This window comes from Amphiprion ocellaris, chromosome 15, assembly GCF_022539595.1.
Source record: "Amphiprion ocellaris isolate individual 3 ecotype Okinawa chromosome 15, ASM2253959v1, whole genome shotgun sequence".
Taxonomy (NCBI): Eukaryota; Metazoa; Chordata; class Actinopteri; family Pomacentridae; genus Amphiprion; species Amphiprion ocellaris.
This window is the reverse complement of record NC_072780.1, coordinates 33,673,237-33,689,151: the sequence shown is the minus strand read 5'-3', so window position 1 is coordinate 33,689,151 and position 15,915 is coordinate 33,673,237. Positions and strand designations below refer to the sequence as shown.

The 15,915-nt window shown below is 40.9% G+C and overlaps 1 protein-coding gene across 2 annotated transcripts in view; it reads right to left on the bottom strand.

Annotated features, from left to right (window-relative positions):
* The window catches only part of myo1g (myosin IG), a 66,202-nt gene extending 58,208 nt beyond the window's left edge, over positions 1 to 7,994 (bottom strand). Inside the window, exons 1-2 of one of the 2 annotated variants that reach the window (XM_023262711.3) lie at positions 7,667 to 7,994; positions 369 to 577 (exon numbers count right to left, since the gene is read on the bottom strand). In XM_023262711.3, the coding sequence (XP_023118479.1) occupies positions 369 to 577; positions 7,667 to 7,761 (304 nt within the window). In that variant the 5' untranslated portion in view covers positions 7,762 to 7,994. The remainder of the gene's footprint in view (positions 1 to 368; positions 578 to 7,666) is intronic. The other variant, XM_035944693.2, reaches the window with a different exon arrangement.
* Between the last annotated feature and the right edge of the window lie 7,921 nt (positions 7,995 to 15,915).

The following is a 15,915-nucleotide window of genomic DNA, read 5'->3' as shown; positions in this document are numbered from 1 at the left end:
TTACTACATAATTCCATATGTGTCCATTCACAGTTTGATGCCTTTGGTGAGAATCTACAATGGAAATAGTCATGAGAAGAAAGAAAAATCATTGAATGATAAAGTGTGTCCAAACTAAAGACTGGTAGTGTACTCTCAGAAAGTACTTCATGTATGAAGCTAAAGCTTGACAGATACCACTTTAAATATTGATGGTTTATTAGAAAAGAAGTTTCAAGCAATGGAACAACCATCACCTTAATCCTGACTGGCTTTTAAAGTCTGTTCTGATTGGATGCTGCTGGTTATGAGGTTACAATACAGGAAGTGCCAGTGAACTCATTAACAGCCTGAAGCCATCAACATCAGATCAGTTTAAAGAGACACACCTGATATGACGATGCAGGTGTCCTTGGCTCGTCTCTTCATGGCCTTGTAGGCGGCGTCCGACACGGCGTACAGGTGAGGAGGGTTTTCATAGAGCTCCCGACCTCGATAGGCATCGATGGTGTCTTTACCGTAGATGTCCATCTGTCTGTACGGGTTCACCGAGACCACCACCTCCCCGATGTAGGTGTAGATACGACCCTTCTCAAACCTGAGCAGAGAGACGACCAATCAGAGAAAGCACCTGATGTTCAAACTCAAATCTCACCAATAGCAGCTATATAGAAATTATTAAAGCTTTTGTTAAACAAACACTAATTAAACTGTTTTTCAACGCTGAGTCATCGTCACTTTAATTTGGCTTTTTAAACAAGAATATACAAAAAGAATTTGGAGGTTTGCCACTGTGCTTCACATCATGATGCTGACACCACTGTGCTTTACATTATGATGCTGCCCACCACCGTGCTTCACATCAGGATGCTGCCACCACCGTGCTTCACACCATGATGCTGCCACCACCGTGCTTCACGTCATGATGCTGCCCACCACCATGCTTCACATCATGATGCTGCCACCACCATGCTTCACATCATGATGCTGCCACCACCGTGCTTCACATCATGATGCCGCCACCTCCATGCTTCACATCATGATGCTGCCACCACCGTGCTTCACATCAGGATGCTGCCACCACTGTGCTTCACATCATGATGCCGCCACCACCATGCTTCACATCATGATGCTGCCACCACCATGCTTCACATCATGATGCTGCCACCTCCATGCTTCACATCATGATGCCTCCACCTCTATGCTTCACATCATGATGCCGCCACCTCCACGCTTCACATCATGATGCTGCCACCACCATGCTTCACATCATGATGCTGCCACCACCATGCTTCACATCATGATGCTGCCACCTCCATGCTTCACATCAGGCTGCTGCCACCTCCAGGCTTCACATCATGATGCTGCCACCACCGTGCTTCACATCATGATGCTGTCAACTCCATGCTTCATATCATGATGCTGCCACCACCGTGCTTCACATCATGATGCTGTCACCTCCATGCTTCACATCATGATGCTGCCACCACCGTGCTTCATGTCATGATGCTGTCACCACCGTGCTCACAATGGGGATGGTGTGTTTATGATGATGTTCAGTGTTTTATGTCTGCTAAACATTGCATCTACTTTGGTAGCTAAAACCTCCATCCTTGCCTCCTCAGACCAAAGAACCTTCTTCCAGGTGTCTTCAGAGTCTCCACGTCTTCTGGTGAACTCTAGTCCAGATTTAATTGGAGCTTTTTCCATCAGAGTCTTTCTCTTTGTCTCCATAAAGCTTTGACTGGTGAAGAACAGACAACAGTTGTTGGATGAACAGTCTGAAGCTGGAACTCCTTCAGAGGAGTCATAGGAGTCTTCGTGGCCTCCCTCACTAGTCTCTTTGTTGTCGCTCATCCCCTGACTTACTCTATTACTCTATTTTATGTTTTATATTTTTCATTTATTGACAATCTGTTTTCACTCTGACATAAAATAATCACTTTTTTGGTATTTTTTTGTGTAAAGAATTCATTAAACTGACCGTGACTCAGTTTTGAAAAGCAAAGAGGAAATGCCCAAACGTGATGAAGACTTTCTACAGGGACTTTATATATGTGGGTATGTGGAGCTTCATGAGCACCAGCAGGTTTGCACCATCTCCTCATGATTTTTTCTTCCCGCCCATGAAAAAACCCTCGAGTTAGAAAATCATCTGTGTTTATGTCATTCTGACGGGAAGTGACACAAGTGTGTGAAATCAGGAAATGAAACTTGTGGTCTGAAGGGCGTCACAGCTTTGTGTAGCCATGAGAGGGTTTGTTAGGCTGACTAGGGGTAAAACTGGCATCCTACTGGGGTTACTGGGGCTGGATCCTCTAGAGTCCACATCTGTAGACCTAATACATCTAAACATGAATCTGGCTTCACTTAATCTGCTGTACTAAAGACAAAGACACTCTTTGAACATCTATTCATGAGGCAGGAGTGGAGGAGTGGGATTATTTCTGAAAAGTTTCAGAAAAACTCCCACATACTGAACCTTGTGGCCTTTATACATGTACTCACAAAGCTACCATCTAAGGAACAGTTCAGTGGTAGAGTAGGTTAGGGCTAACGCTAACCCTTCATCTGGTAAAAACTTGGTGTATTTCCCATCACTGAGGCTAACTTTGCCACGTGTTGTAGAGACTCAGGTTAACAACGAGGCAAACAGAACATCTGGTCAACAATGTGGGGCTGAATGATTTGTGAAAATATCAAATGAGGATTTTTATGAGAGATATTCAGATTTGATTTGTGACATTTCTTTAGAAGTGAGGTTTCAGTTCAGTATTCACCGTTTAAATCATGTGATAGAGCGTGACTGTCACACACACGGTAGGAACTAATAAAACCACGACAGGAGAGTTTAGAACATGGACAGAGTGTAGAAGATGTGACTACTGAATTATGTGACTGAGATGAAGTCAGCTGAATCTCAGTTTGCAGGTTAAACTACTGATCCTGTTCTTGAATTTGAGGAAAGCAGCTAAGGTCATCTCTGCAGGCCTCAGTATCCACAAATCTATCCACTTTATTTGAGTGTTAATGAGATTCTTTACAACTCAAACAACAAAGTTTGACGGCTATTTTTTTGTGATTGAGTCATTGCTTTGAGGATGTGTTCATGTTACCATCTGCTAATTAGCTTACATTAGCTACTTTTGAAATATCTGTCATAGTTCAACCGGATAGTCTGAACTTTAAATTAGCATTAGCGTTTATCTTATATTTTATTCAGATGTATCAGCAATTCACACATGTTAGCATTATTGCTAGCTAGTCCTACATCTAGCTAGCTCTACTGCTAGTTAGCTCTAGTGCTAGTTGTTACTACAGCTAGCTAGCTCTGCAGCTAGTTATCCCTACGGCTAGTTGATGCTATAGCTAGTTAGCCCTACTGTTGTTTGGTACTACAGCTAATTAGTCCTAGAGATAGTTAGCTCTACTGCTAGTTAGCCTTGTCCTAGTTGGTACTACAGCTAGTTAGCCTGAGTGCTAGTCAGCCCTACTGCTAGTTAGCTCTACTGCTAGTTAGTCCGAGCGCTAGTTGGTACTATAGTTACTACTACTATAGTACTAGTTAGCCCTGCTGCAAGTTAGCCATACTGTTAGTCATACCTAGTGCTAACTGACATGACAGCTAGTTAGCCTGAGTGCTAGTCAGCCCTACTGCTAGTTAGCTCTACTGCTAGTTAGCTTTACTGCTAGTTTGCCCTAGTGCTAGTTGGTACTGGAGCTAGTTAGCTCTACTGCTAGTTAACCCTAGTGCTAGTTGGTACTACAGCTAGTTAGCCCTACTGCTAGTAAGCCCTAGTGGTAGTTGGTACTACAGCTAGCTAGCTCTACTGTTAGTTAATCTTAGTGCTAGTTGGCACTAAGCTAGTTAGCCTTAATGCTAGTTAGCTCTAATGCTGGTTAGGCCTACTGCTAGTTAGCTCTAATGTTGGTTAGGCCTAATGCTAGTTAGCTCTAATGCTAGTTAGCTCTACTGCTAGTCAGCTCTAATGCTGGTTAGCTCTATTGCTAGTTAGCTTAATGCTGGTTAGGCCTAATGCTAGTTAGCCTTGCAGTGTGATTATCTTAATAGTGTAATTTTGTGATGATATGCGCTTATTGCAATTTATTCAGAGGTTAAACCAAATCCAAACAGCTTACTTCAGTTTAAATTAGCGTTTTTTTAAGTGATCGGTTTAGTTATTAAGCCTGGTCCAAACTTCTTTTTTGCTTTTATTAAACGTGTCAACACTTTTATTCACTTAATTTACTTTAACTTCAATTTTATTTAACTTTTTCTTGTCAACTCCTAAAACAAATATTATGTGTCAGCATGACACGTAGAAGGTATGGAACCAATCTGTAAACACAGACATTTAGAGGATTTAAGAAAGTAGATCAAATCACAGGCACAGGAACAAACTTTAGCGACTGCCAGGAGGCAAGTCTGATCAGGCTGAGAAGAAACTCCAGCTCACATGTATGATGATAAACACACGCCGAGCTGGAGGAACTATGTGGAAAATGCTCATTTAGAAACAGAGTGAGATTAGCCCTCTACATCCAGACTTTATTCAACATCGCCTGACATCTCGGTGTTTGTGAATCAGAATGATGTTCCACAGTTAGAACCAACGGCGTGATGCCCTGTGGAGGTGCTGAGGAAGTGAAAATGGTCTGAGACGAAGGACAGACGGAGCAGAAAATGCTATCAACGCTATCTGTAGACTATTATGACTATACTGTGAATAGGTTGTTTTTTCTACAATCTTTCAGTCATCACACTGTTAACCATGTTAACATTAGCAGTTTGAGGCTAAAACATTTGTTAGCTCACAGCACAGCTACTGTTTAAATTTGTGGATTATTTATGTATATTAGCTACATTTCAGGGAAGTTTGATGGCTAGTTTTTTGTGACTGACTCACTTCTTTTAGGATGTGTTCATGTTAGCTTCTGCTAATTAGCTTACAATAGCTATATCTGAAATATTTGTAGTTGTTTGTTAAGTTCAACCAGATAGTCTGAACTTTAAATTAGCATTAATATTATATTTTCTTCCGATGTGTCGTTGATTTACATGTGTTAGCGTTACTGCAAGTTAGCCCTACAAGTAGTTAACCTTGTAGTCAAATCATTTAAAGAGCGTAAATTAGCATTGTTTGTGTTTGGTATGAATATGTCTTAGTTTGTGAACAAGTTAAACCAGATACTAAGAAACTGTTTAAATTAGTATTAGTGTTTACATTGCTTTATATTTTTAAATGGGTCAGCAATATACACATGGTTAGCCTTACTGCATGTTAGGCCTATTGTTAGTTAGCTCTACTGCTAGCTGGTACTACAGCTAAATAGTCCTAGTGCTACTTAGCAATAGTGGTAGTTGGTATTAAGTCAGTTAGCCCTAATGCTAGTTAGCTCTACTGCTAGTTAGTCCTAGTGCTAGCTGGTACTACAGCCAATTAGCCCCACTGCTAGTTAGCGCTACTGCTAGTTAGCCCTAGTGCTAGCTGGTACTACAGCCAGTTAGCCCCACTGCTAGCTAGCCCCACTGCTAGTTAGCCCTACTGCTAGTTGGTACTACAGGTAGTTAGCCCTATTGTTAGTTGGTACTACAGCTAGTTAGCCCTACTGCTAGTTAGCCCCACTGCTAGTTAGCCCTACTGCTAGTTGGTACTACAGCTAGTTAGCCTTGCAGTCACATTATTTTAATAGTGTAAATTTTTTTGTGATGATGTGAGTTTATTGCAGTTTGTTCAGAGGTGTCTCAGAGTGTGTGATGTTAGAACAGTTAGAAGTGATGACTTGATGCCCTGTGAAGACGCTGAGGAAGTGAGAATGGTCTGAGACGAGGGACAGACAGAGCAGAAAGCAGTAAGTGTTGATCTGGACGGATTTGACCGGGTGGTTTATTGTCAGGCTTTTATCAGCCACAGTGCAAGGAGGCGATGATCAAATGAACCACAAGTTTAAACCTGAACCCCAAGGCTGAGCTGAGTCATTCTGTTTGCTCTTCTGTCCTCACCAAGATGTCAAATCGCTAATTCAGTCTTATTGGACAACCTCATCTGAACATTAAACAGGGACATTTTGAGCACAAACACTTAATTTTCTACAATTTGCGCCTTTTTTTGCACCAATTTACAGTGGAAATGTCTTCATTTATGTCAGGAAACATAATAAGCAAACATTAGAGCAGTTTGTTGCTTCTGTCATGCTAATGCTTAATTAAATGCATGATTGCAAAATAAAAAGATAAACCTTTTAAGTTTTAAATGTAATTTTGATGGGTTGTGTTAACATAATAAAGATGGTAATTGCTTCAATTTAACATTATGTGTAAATTAAACCTAAATTTCTGTGTTAGTTGCTGTAAAACTAAATTCAAGTTGAGATAACTTAATGAAATTAACTTGAATTTTAAAGCTTCCTCCTCTTTTTACTTAACACCGGGGCAACTTGCTTTTCTAAATTTGCATTCCTAAAAGTACATAGCAAGTGAACTTCCTTTTAATTAATGCAGAAATACCACCTGGAACAACCTAGTGTTTCTGAATAATCAATTTAAAACCTTGTGTTTATGCTACCAACCAATCAATAAGCAGTAGTTTGGAAAATGGAACTCTGGCTTTTCATACTTTCCCCACATTAGATTCCACTGACATTAGAACACACCATTCTGACTAAACACCAACATCTAGACCTCTATGAACATCTAGACCTCTATGAACATCTAGCCCTCTATGAACACCAGGTTCTGTTTCCTACCAATGAGTCCACATCAACATTTAGTCTAAATATCTAAAAACTGGAACCTTGTCTGGTCAAACTTTCCATACATCAGATTTTACTGATGTTAGAGCCTCAACAGTTGGTGAAATGACCAAAGACTGGATTTTAGTAGAAATATGGATCCATATTTGAACATTCTGGATTTTTTTTACACTTTTTTCCCCCGATTTTTCAGTTTCGATACTCATCTCTTATTGACATTTTGGACAATTTTGAGTCATTTTAGTGAAGTTGTAAGTCTTTTTGGTATCATGTTTCCACAAATTTTGGGTGATTTTAGACAAGTTTCAAGTAAAAATATATTAAAAAAAACTGGAACCTTGTCTGGTTAAACTTTCTTCACATCAGATTCTACCGATGTTAGAGCCTCAGAAGTTGGTGAAATGTTGACCAAAGATTGGATTTTAGTAGAAATATGGATCTGTCCATATACATAGACTTACAGGAACTTTATGGCCCTAAAACTATCTACATTTCCAAATCCCCCCCACCCACCCCACCCCACCCCCCATTTCTAATTCATTCTCTGCTGGAATCATTCAGTCTTTTGGATCCACTGGAAACTATTCCATCTGCGTGTTGATACTGATCAATCAAGTTCTATTTGAAGATATTTTTGATTTAAGAAGAAAAGCTAATTCTCTTAATTCCATGTAGTTTTTTGGTTGAACATGTCAGAAGTTTGAATAACTCAAAACGATTGATTAAAACTCTTGGTTAATTTGTTTTGTTGTGCCTAAACATTACTTTTTAGAGTTTATGTGAGTCAGAAGCTGTAGTAGGTCACAGTCTCCACCTTAATCTTCATTTTCATTCATTTATCTCCATATCTCAGGTACATAAGAAGCGTAACTCTTTGCATCTCTTCCTCCAGCTGCCTCCACACCTTCCTCCTCTAACAGAACCCAGGTCTTACCTCAGCTTCAGATTCTCCATAAACTGCTCCATCGTCACCTCATCCAGCAGCACAAAGTCCGACTTCCCAAACTCCAAACCCTCCAGCTCCGCCATCTCCGCCGCTAGCCACAAAAATAAAAGTTAGACGAGACGCAGAAAGAACAGAAAGCAGCCCAAGGAAGAAGAAAGAGAAGTGCTCGACTCCAGCCGGTAGTGCAGCTCGTAGGCGTGGCGTGATGTTTGCTGCTCTGTTCTTAGTGAAGCCACAGCGCTGTGGTCTACAAGCTGCAGCACGTCATCCTGTCACTCATCTGTACACATAGCAGGAGGCTATCTTTAACAGCTCACAACACTTCTGCATCCTCCTCGGTCTCGCTCTTCCTGCCGCACACTTCTACTCTGAACAACCTTTAACTCGCTTCAGTTAAAACTCTTTGTGTGTCTTTTACTTCCCAGAAAGAGGAACCCACAAGTGACTCGCTGCCAGACTAGAGCAGCTAACTTTGCTAATTTGAGGGTATGAATGGCCTTTATCTCCTGAAAAGGATCGAGGCATTTCCTCTCTGAACTTGGCGCTGGCAGCACAACTCGTCCCTCAGGGTTTACTGTCTGGAAGTCGGTTTGGAGATGTTGGTTTCTCAGCAGATCAGAGCGTCATGTGATTGTGTAGGTGTGTGAGATAAAGTTCAGATATGAGGACGCTGACTGAAGCAGTTTGTGTTGATCTTGGAAAAGTTTTCAAGAACTTTTCAAGGCATCCGAGTCTCCACAAAATGACTTTCCTGTACAGCTAAACTGCATTTTCAAATACGTTTTGAAGGAATCCAGTAGTTTCTGCCACATCATGTTTGTTTACAACAAATACAGATACAGCTTCACCGTGGCTTCCTTTAAGGAAACCAGTCAGGTATTAGATGGAGATGGACTTCTCAGGCACATGGGTTCTGTAAGGCGTCTTGAGACAACTTGAATTGTAATTGGCACTATATAAATAAAATGGAATTTAATTGGACCTGGTAACCCAGAAAATCGAGCTGAAGCTTCAAATATGTGGTAATTTAACCCAAACAAAGTAGTAAGTCAGCTGTTTTTTTTTTTTTTTTTTAAATAAATCCATGTCTATGGAGACCCATTCAAGGCAGCTGGTTCAAAATAGTTTCTTCCAGCTGCAAAATATTGCCAAAATTAAGAATATTTTATCAAGCTCAAACCTTGAGATGATCATCCACGCTTTCATTTCGTAGATTACTGCAACTCTCTTTTTATGTGTCTTAATAAGAGCTCTTTGAACCGTCTACAAATCGTTCAGAATGCTGCGCCGAGGCTTGTACCAGGAGCCCGTAAGCGGGATCCAATTTTATCTGCCTTGCTCTGGCTACCTGTTAAATCGCGGATTGTTTTTAAAATTTTAGTCATTACTTTTAGCGCATTACATGGTCAAGCTCCACAATGCATTTCTGATCTTTTAATCCCATACACTTCTCGTCGGTCACTCAGATCTTGTGAACAAAAGTTTTTGATGGTACCAAAGACTCGCTACAAATCTAGAGGTAATTTGGTGTTTCAGTCTGTCGCTCCTCATTTTTGGAATGCTTTACCTCGGTCCTTGCGTCTGGCTGATTTAGTCGACTCTTTTAAAAGTCAGCTGAAAACTGTTATTTAGACAAGCTTTTGGTTGATGAAATGGTCAGTGACTGTATTTTAGTATCATGTTGTCATGTGTATTTATGTGTTGTTTTACATTAGTCATTTTGCATTGTATTGTGAAGCACTTTGTGAATCTTGTCTGTGAAAAGAGCTATAGAAATAAAGTTTACTTATTTTACTTACTTCCACATAAAGCTGAAGAGAGGCAGGCGAAGGGGACAACAGGCAACTTGGGACAGCAGAGTTAGGAGGTCCACTGCAGAATCCCACAGCTCATCCAGCTGCAGTAACTCACAGAGCAGAGAGCTGGCAGTTCTGGTTAGAGGACTCTGGTGAGCTGGCTGTCCTGTGGTGCTGAGAAAAAGCCAGAAGCAGCCTTTCTGAGGTGGGCAACAAAGCACCGGGGATCACACCAGAGCAAGCAGCTCAGCAGGGAGAGAGGCAGCTCTAGCAGTGGAGGGGGAAGAGTTTGAATTACCTGCCAAAGCATGAAAAGCATAATCACACAGACAAGTCGTCACACATCAAACAGCTGACAACAAAACAACACAGTGCTCTCCCCAAACTACAGACACATTAGCATGTACAGTACTACATGCCAGACTAGTGCAAGAGTTATCCTGGGTTGCAACAAGGTCTTTGTTGGGGCATGAGAAGGCCCAAACCTGCAGGAGGTTTGCAGCAATACCACAGCTGTCAGACAACTGGAGAAATGTGGACATGGTGTGTGAAGGCAGGTCCAGAGAAAACGGAAAAATTAGTAAGTTGCAGCTCAATGCAGATAAGCCGACGTGACTCAGATCCACCTCGGGGCTCCAAGGATTGCTGTTGGCAAACAAACGAAGACTGTGGGGTATAAAAGACGCCACCGTTAGCTTCAGGCATTGCAGCTGTGTGGTGCTAAGACTTGTGGTACAAATGAAACAGAAGATTAATGAAGACATATGAACACTAACCAGTCAGTGCCCACCAGCAGGCCAAGAGTGTAGAAACATTCTGATCTGTTCTCAGAAAACAGATGAACACATGAGTCTGGATCTTTGGTAAAGACATACAGCACTGCAGTCAAAAAAGAAAGCAGCCCTGACATGAAAAAAGTATTTTTTTAAGTAAAAAAAGGTCTTTTTTTCTAATTATTATTTTTTTGATAGAGTAGTGTCAGATAGCCAAAGCAGCAGAGGCAAGCAATGAAGGAACCAGTGAACCAGAGATTCAAACCCAGATTTCTTTTTATTGTTGTTTGGACACCAAAATTCCAGCCAGTATTCTAGCATGTTCCTCCCACAGTTAAAGAAGAAGCCCCTGGCATTTCTCCCCACTGGCTTAAATACCATGTGCCTATCAGGCACATACCACCTGAGAGGTAAACCTCCAAACACACCCACATAAAGAGATAGTCCATATTTACATAAAACCCTTTACAAACTACAAATATACACTCAACAAGCATAAACAACTCAACTCCCATTTAATAAATACCTCCTAAATACTTGAAACAATTCTTTACACAACTGGAAACACAAACTCCCCTCTACCTACTTCCCACATGGCACCTCCCTCCCGGAACTAATAAAAGGCATCCGAACCCCCGGGGAATGCTTTTACCCGGACACACTGGGAGGAAGAGGAAAAGCAGAGGTAAGTTTTGCTACCAGTAGACCAATAAACTCACATTACATCTGCACAGCAAAATGGGGGATGAACTTGCTGTACCACCGATCAGCCCAATAAAGGCCCGCACCGTCTTCTTTGTGGTTGGAACAGGATAAGAGTGGATGGCTTCCACCTTCCCCACTTGAGGCTTAACACCTCCCTGTCCGATGACATGGCCCAGGTATTCCACCTGTTTATGCGCAAAAGCACACTTGCCTGGATTGATGGTCAGCCCAGATGATTTGATCACGTACAGGACTTATCATAGGTGAGCAACGCCAGCTCCTTGGTCTCTGGTGTCAGGGCCAGCTGCCAACTGGATTTAAACTGGAAGTTACAGCACTATTTTCATCCTATTAAAGGAAGAGCACAGACATTAGGTAAGGGTCTGTCTCTGAAATCCATTCAAGCAAATGTGTATTCACATTTTAATTGCTGTCTCACCTCTGAAAGTATGAAGAGGAGTAAAGAGAAGAGGCCATCACAGAGTCCCCGACCAGAGGGGAGTTTAATTTGGGGCTGAGGAAAGAGAAACAGCTCATATAATTATAAATCACATAAAACTTTCACAAAAAAAACTCTCACTTCATTGCCTGTAAGTACCTCACATGCGTCCGAAACCAGATTTTTCAGCAAGGAGGTGAGATTCTTCATATCAACTTCAACATTAACATCATGTCGTGTGAAGAGAGACAAAATCGAGGCAGCCAAAGCCTAAGAAAGAGATATAAAATCAACTGTGTCACACAGTAGACCAGTTTATTGTATTGCAAAAAACTATGGCATAAAATATGGTCTGTGAAGCATTGTGATATGATCAAAATTTCAGTGGATACTTACTGCCAAAGGACTAAAGCTGCATGTCCACTAGATGCGATTTTCCCGCACGGCAACGCACTGCATCTGAAAATCACACGGACAGCCAGAGGACCACAACATGGTCACATGACAGCGCTGAGCAACAGCAGGCCGCTACGTGGTCACGTGACCGAGCTTTCAGCTTGACGGTCCGTCAGATGAGTGGGATAAACACAGCGGCTTGGCCACAAATTTTCCCTTTTATTTGAAAAACACTTCAGCTAAAAGTATTTCTGAAAGCATTTGAGGCAAGAAATAATCTGCAGCAGCTAAATCTCTCCTCGTTTTAGGTCACTGACGCCTAGTTTAGAAGTTTGAGGACAGTTTCACGATGCGTGGAATCTCCGCATCCGCATCCAATTTGCATAAAGTAGAAGTCAGTCTACTTTATGCAAATGAGCTGCAGCCCTCTCCAGGTAAACACACCTGATCACAGCTGGAAACGCACTGCAACCGGACCAGCATGCCACATGCAGCGCATTTCCAGCTGATCAGGTGTGTTTACCTGGAGAGGGCTGCAGCTCATTTGCATCAAGTAGACTGGACTCCGGCGTGCAGAGATTCCACGCATCATGAAATTGTCCTCAAACATCTAAACTAGCCTTCAGTGAAATAAAACCAGGACAGAATCAGCTGCTGCACAGATTATTTCTCACCTGAAATGCTTTCAGAAATCCTTTTCACTGCAGTATTTTCGTAATAATAGACAAAGTTTTTGGCTGAGCCGCTGTGTTTATCCGACTCATCTGCCAGACCGTCAAACTGAAAGCGCTGTCACGTGACCACGTTGTGGTCCACCAGTGACCGCCCGCCGTCCGTGCGATTTTCAGATGCGGTGCATTGACGTGGGAAAATCGCATCTAGTGGACACACACCTTGAGATTTGGTTGTCTAAGGATTGTGTTGAAGGGCTTAGTGAACTCTTCCAGTCTAGAGTATGAAAGGAGATGACAGCTGACTAACTGTGATGTGCGACAGTCTGCTTGCATACATACAGTATTGAACAAATAAACTAAACCAGCTTCAGTGATGAAAAAATGGATGATCAAACCTGTGTTCTTCTTCCACCCAGTCACAGTGCTTCTCCCAGTAGACTACGAGCACTGGAATCATTTCTGCAAGGGCAGGCACACTCCACTGTTGCTGAGCAGGAGAAAAAGTACAGAAAAGTCAGGGACGCTGCTGCAAAAGTAACACGATGTTGAATAATTCCATTTCTAAGCAATAACCTTCACTAAATCTGAGTTTTCTACAGTATCATGGATCAGGTCAAAGAGGACATGGGGTAGTCCAAGTTCACTGCCAATGTTGTACGACTTCTAGAGGTCAAACATCAGTATGAGATTATGCAGGACCTTCAGTGGTTGGTGAATATGATGCATTTCTTTGACAGTGTCATCTGTTAGCTGGTAAAACAAAAGAAAAAAGAAGTAAATGCAATTTTTTTTAAGGAACAATCAATTTATACTTTGTGAAATTTTAAAAACAACAAAATACCCGAGCTTTAAATGCCAAGATCTTGGATTTAAGTTGAGGTATGATGATACCATAGTTTAACAGTTCTTTCTGCTGTCTGCTTGGATCTGACTGTTGGACCAGATTCTACCAAAACTGCTCACTGTCATAATCCTAAAAGAATGAAATGATGAACACTCTCAGACACACCTCCTTTAGGATTAAAAACATTTAGTGTTACAAAAGCAGAGAATACATAAACATTTTCTAAACTTACAATTTATTTGTATCACTGGAAAAATGTCTGCCTGCGCATTTGGGTGTGACTGACCTTATTGCATCTCCACACCTCTAGAGAGGGGGATTCCTGTTCATAGTCTCTGCTGATCTGAGTCCTGCCGAGGGATATCACGTGCTCAGGTCAAGCGTGGTGATGAACTTCGCTTTCCCAACTCGCTCCAGCAACTCATCAATGCGGGGCATCGATAGCACTACTGCTAGTCAGCGCTACTGCTAGTTAGCCATAGTGCTAGTTGGTACTAAAGTTAGTTAGTGTAACAGATATGTGGTCAGGACGTCAAAGAAGATAGCCCAGTTGAATTTTTCCTCAGTCTTTATTCAGCAGAAGAAATGAATACCTGTACATTCTTCTGCTGAATTTTCTTCCTCGGCACTTTGCTCCCACAGCAAGTAAACTACTACTGCTTGACATTTTCAGAAAGTACATTTTCAACAACAGTTTTTATCATGAAAATAAATCAAATACAAAACGAAGAACAATGCCACCTAGTGGCCACAATTTCCACAGTGTCAGGGTGGGATGACTGAACGAAAATAAAACTTATAACTTCAAATAAAACACATACCTGCAGAATAAATGAATCCATGTAAATTCTTCTGCTGAATTTTCTTCCTCTGCATTCTGCTCCTAAACATACAAACGAGGACAATGAACACCAGAGCTGAATATACTCAAGTCGAGCGCCTTTACTGACAACTGGCGCCAAAAAGAACATAACCAAAAACATCTATAAAACCTCTAATAACGGTTAAAACAACACAATACAGCTAGACATCAAAATAATACAGAATAATAAACAATAGGCAACAAAGACTACAACATAAAATGCTAAATCTATAAAGAAAACAACATGACATCACAGCAGCAAATTATCCCACAACTTACCCACAGCAAGTAAACTGCTACTGTTTGGGATACACGGGAGAAGCTACGGAAGCCCGGGAGGAGTTACGGAAGCCCGGGAGGAGTTACGGAAGCCCAGGAGGCACAAACAGAGCACGGTGCAGAAAAGCAATTCACATTTACAAAATCAATAAAGTGGCAAATAAAATAACTCATTGAGATAAAACTCAAAAATACTCAACATAACAACAACTAACATGAATTGAAAATAATAATTTTTAAAATTAATTTTTAACTCTGTTACATTAGCCCTACTGCTAGTTAGCCCTACTGCTAGTTAGTCCTACTGCTAGTTTGCCCTACTGCTAGTTAGGCCTACTACTAGTTCGCTCTAATGCTAGTTAGTTCTACATCTAGTTAGCCCTAATGCTAGTTAGCTCATGTGATTGTGTAGGTGTGTGAGATAAAATGCAGATATAGGGATGTTGACTAAAGCAGTTTGTGTTGATCTTGGAAACATTTTCAAGAACTTTTCAAGGCATCCGAGTCTCCACAAAGTGACGTTCCTGTACAGCTAAACTGCATTTTCAATTACGTTTTGAAGGAATCTAGTAGTTTCTGCCACATCATGTTTGTCTACAACAAATACAGATACAGCTTCACTGTGGCTTCCTTTAAGGAAACCAGTCAGATGACGGACTTGTAGACCGGGTAACCCAGAAAATGGAGTAATTTTGGAGGTTAAAAACAAAGCAGAAAGTGAGTGAAAACCAAAAGTATACAACAGTAAACAGTAAAAAGCACATGTCCAGATTTATACTTTACAACCTCAAAGAAAGTGAATTATCCACCATTTTTAAATCTGCAACCATTAGCAACTTTAGCAGCTTTTAGCTACTCCATGTGCTGCTATCAACATTATCTGTAGACAATTATGACTATACTGTGAATAGAAAGGTTGTTTTTTCTACAACATTTCAGTCGTCAGACTGCTAACCATGTTAACCTTAGCAGTTTGAGGCTAAAATGAGATTTTTTAGCTCACAGCACAGCTAACTACTGTCTACGTTAGTCTTTGTTTAAATTTGTGATTATTTGTGTATATTAGCTACATTTCAGGCCAATTTGACGGCTAGTTTTTGTGACTGAATCACCTCTTTTAGAATGTGTTCATGTTAGCATCTGCTAATTAGCTTACATTAGCTACTTTTGAAATATTTGTCGTAGTTCAACCAGATAGTCTAAACTTTAAATTAGCATTAGCGTTTTATTATATTTTATTCAGATGTGTCAGTACACGTGGTTAGCGTTACTGCTAGTTAGCCCTACATCTAGTAAGCCTTGTAGTCACATCATTTAAACAGTGCAAATTAGCATCTTTTGTGTTGGTATGAATTTGTCTTGGTTTGTTCACAAGTTAAATCAGATACTAACAAACAGTTTAAAGTTTTAATAAGTTTCAGTTTATATTACTTCATTTTTAAAAATGGGTCGGCAATATACACATGGTT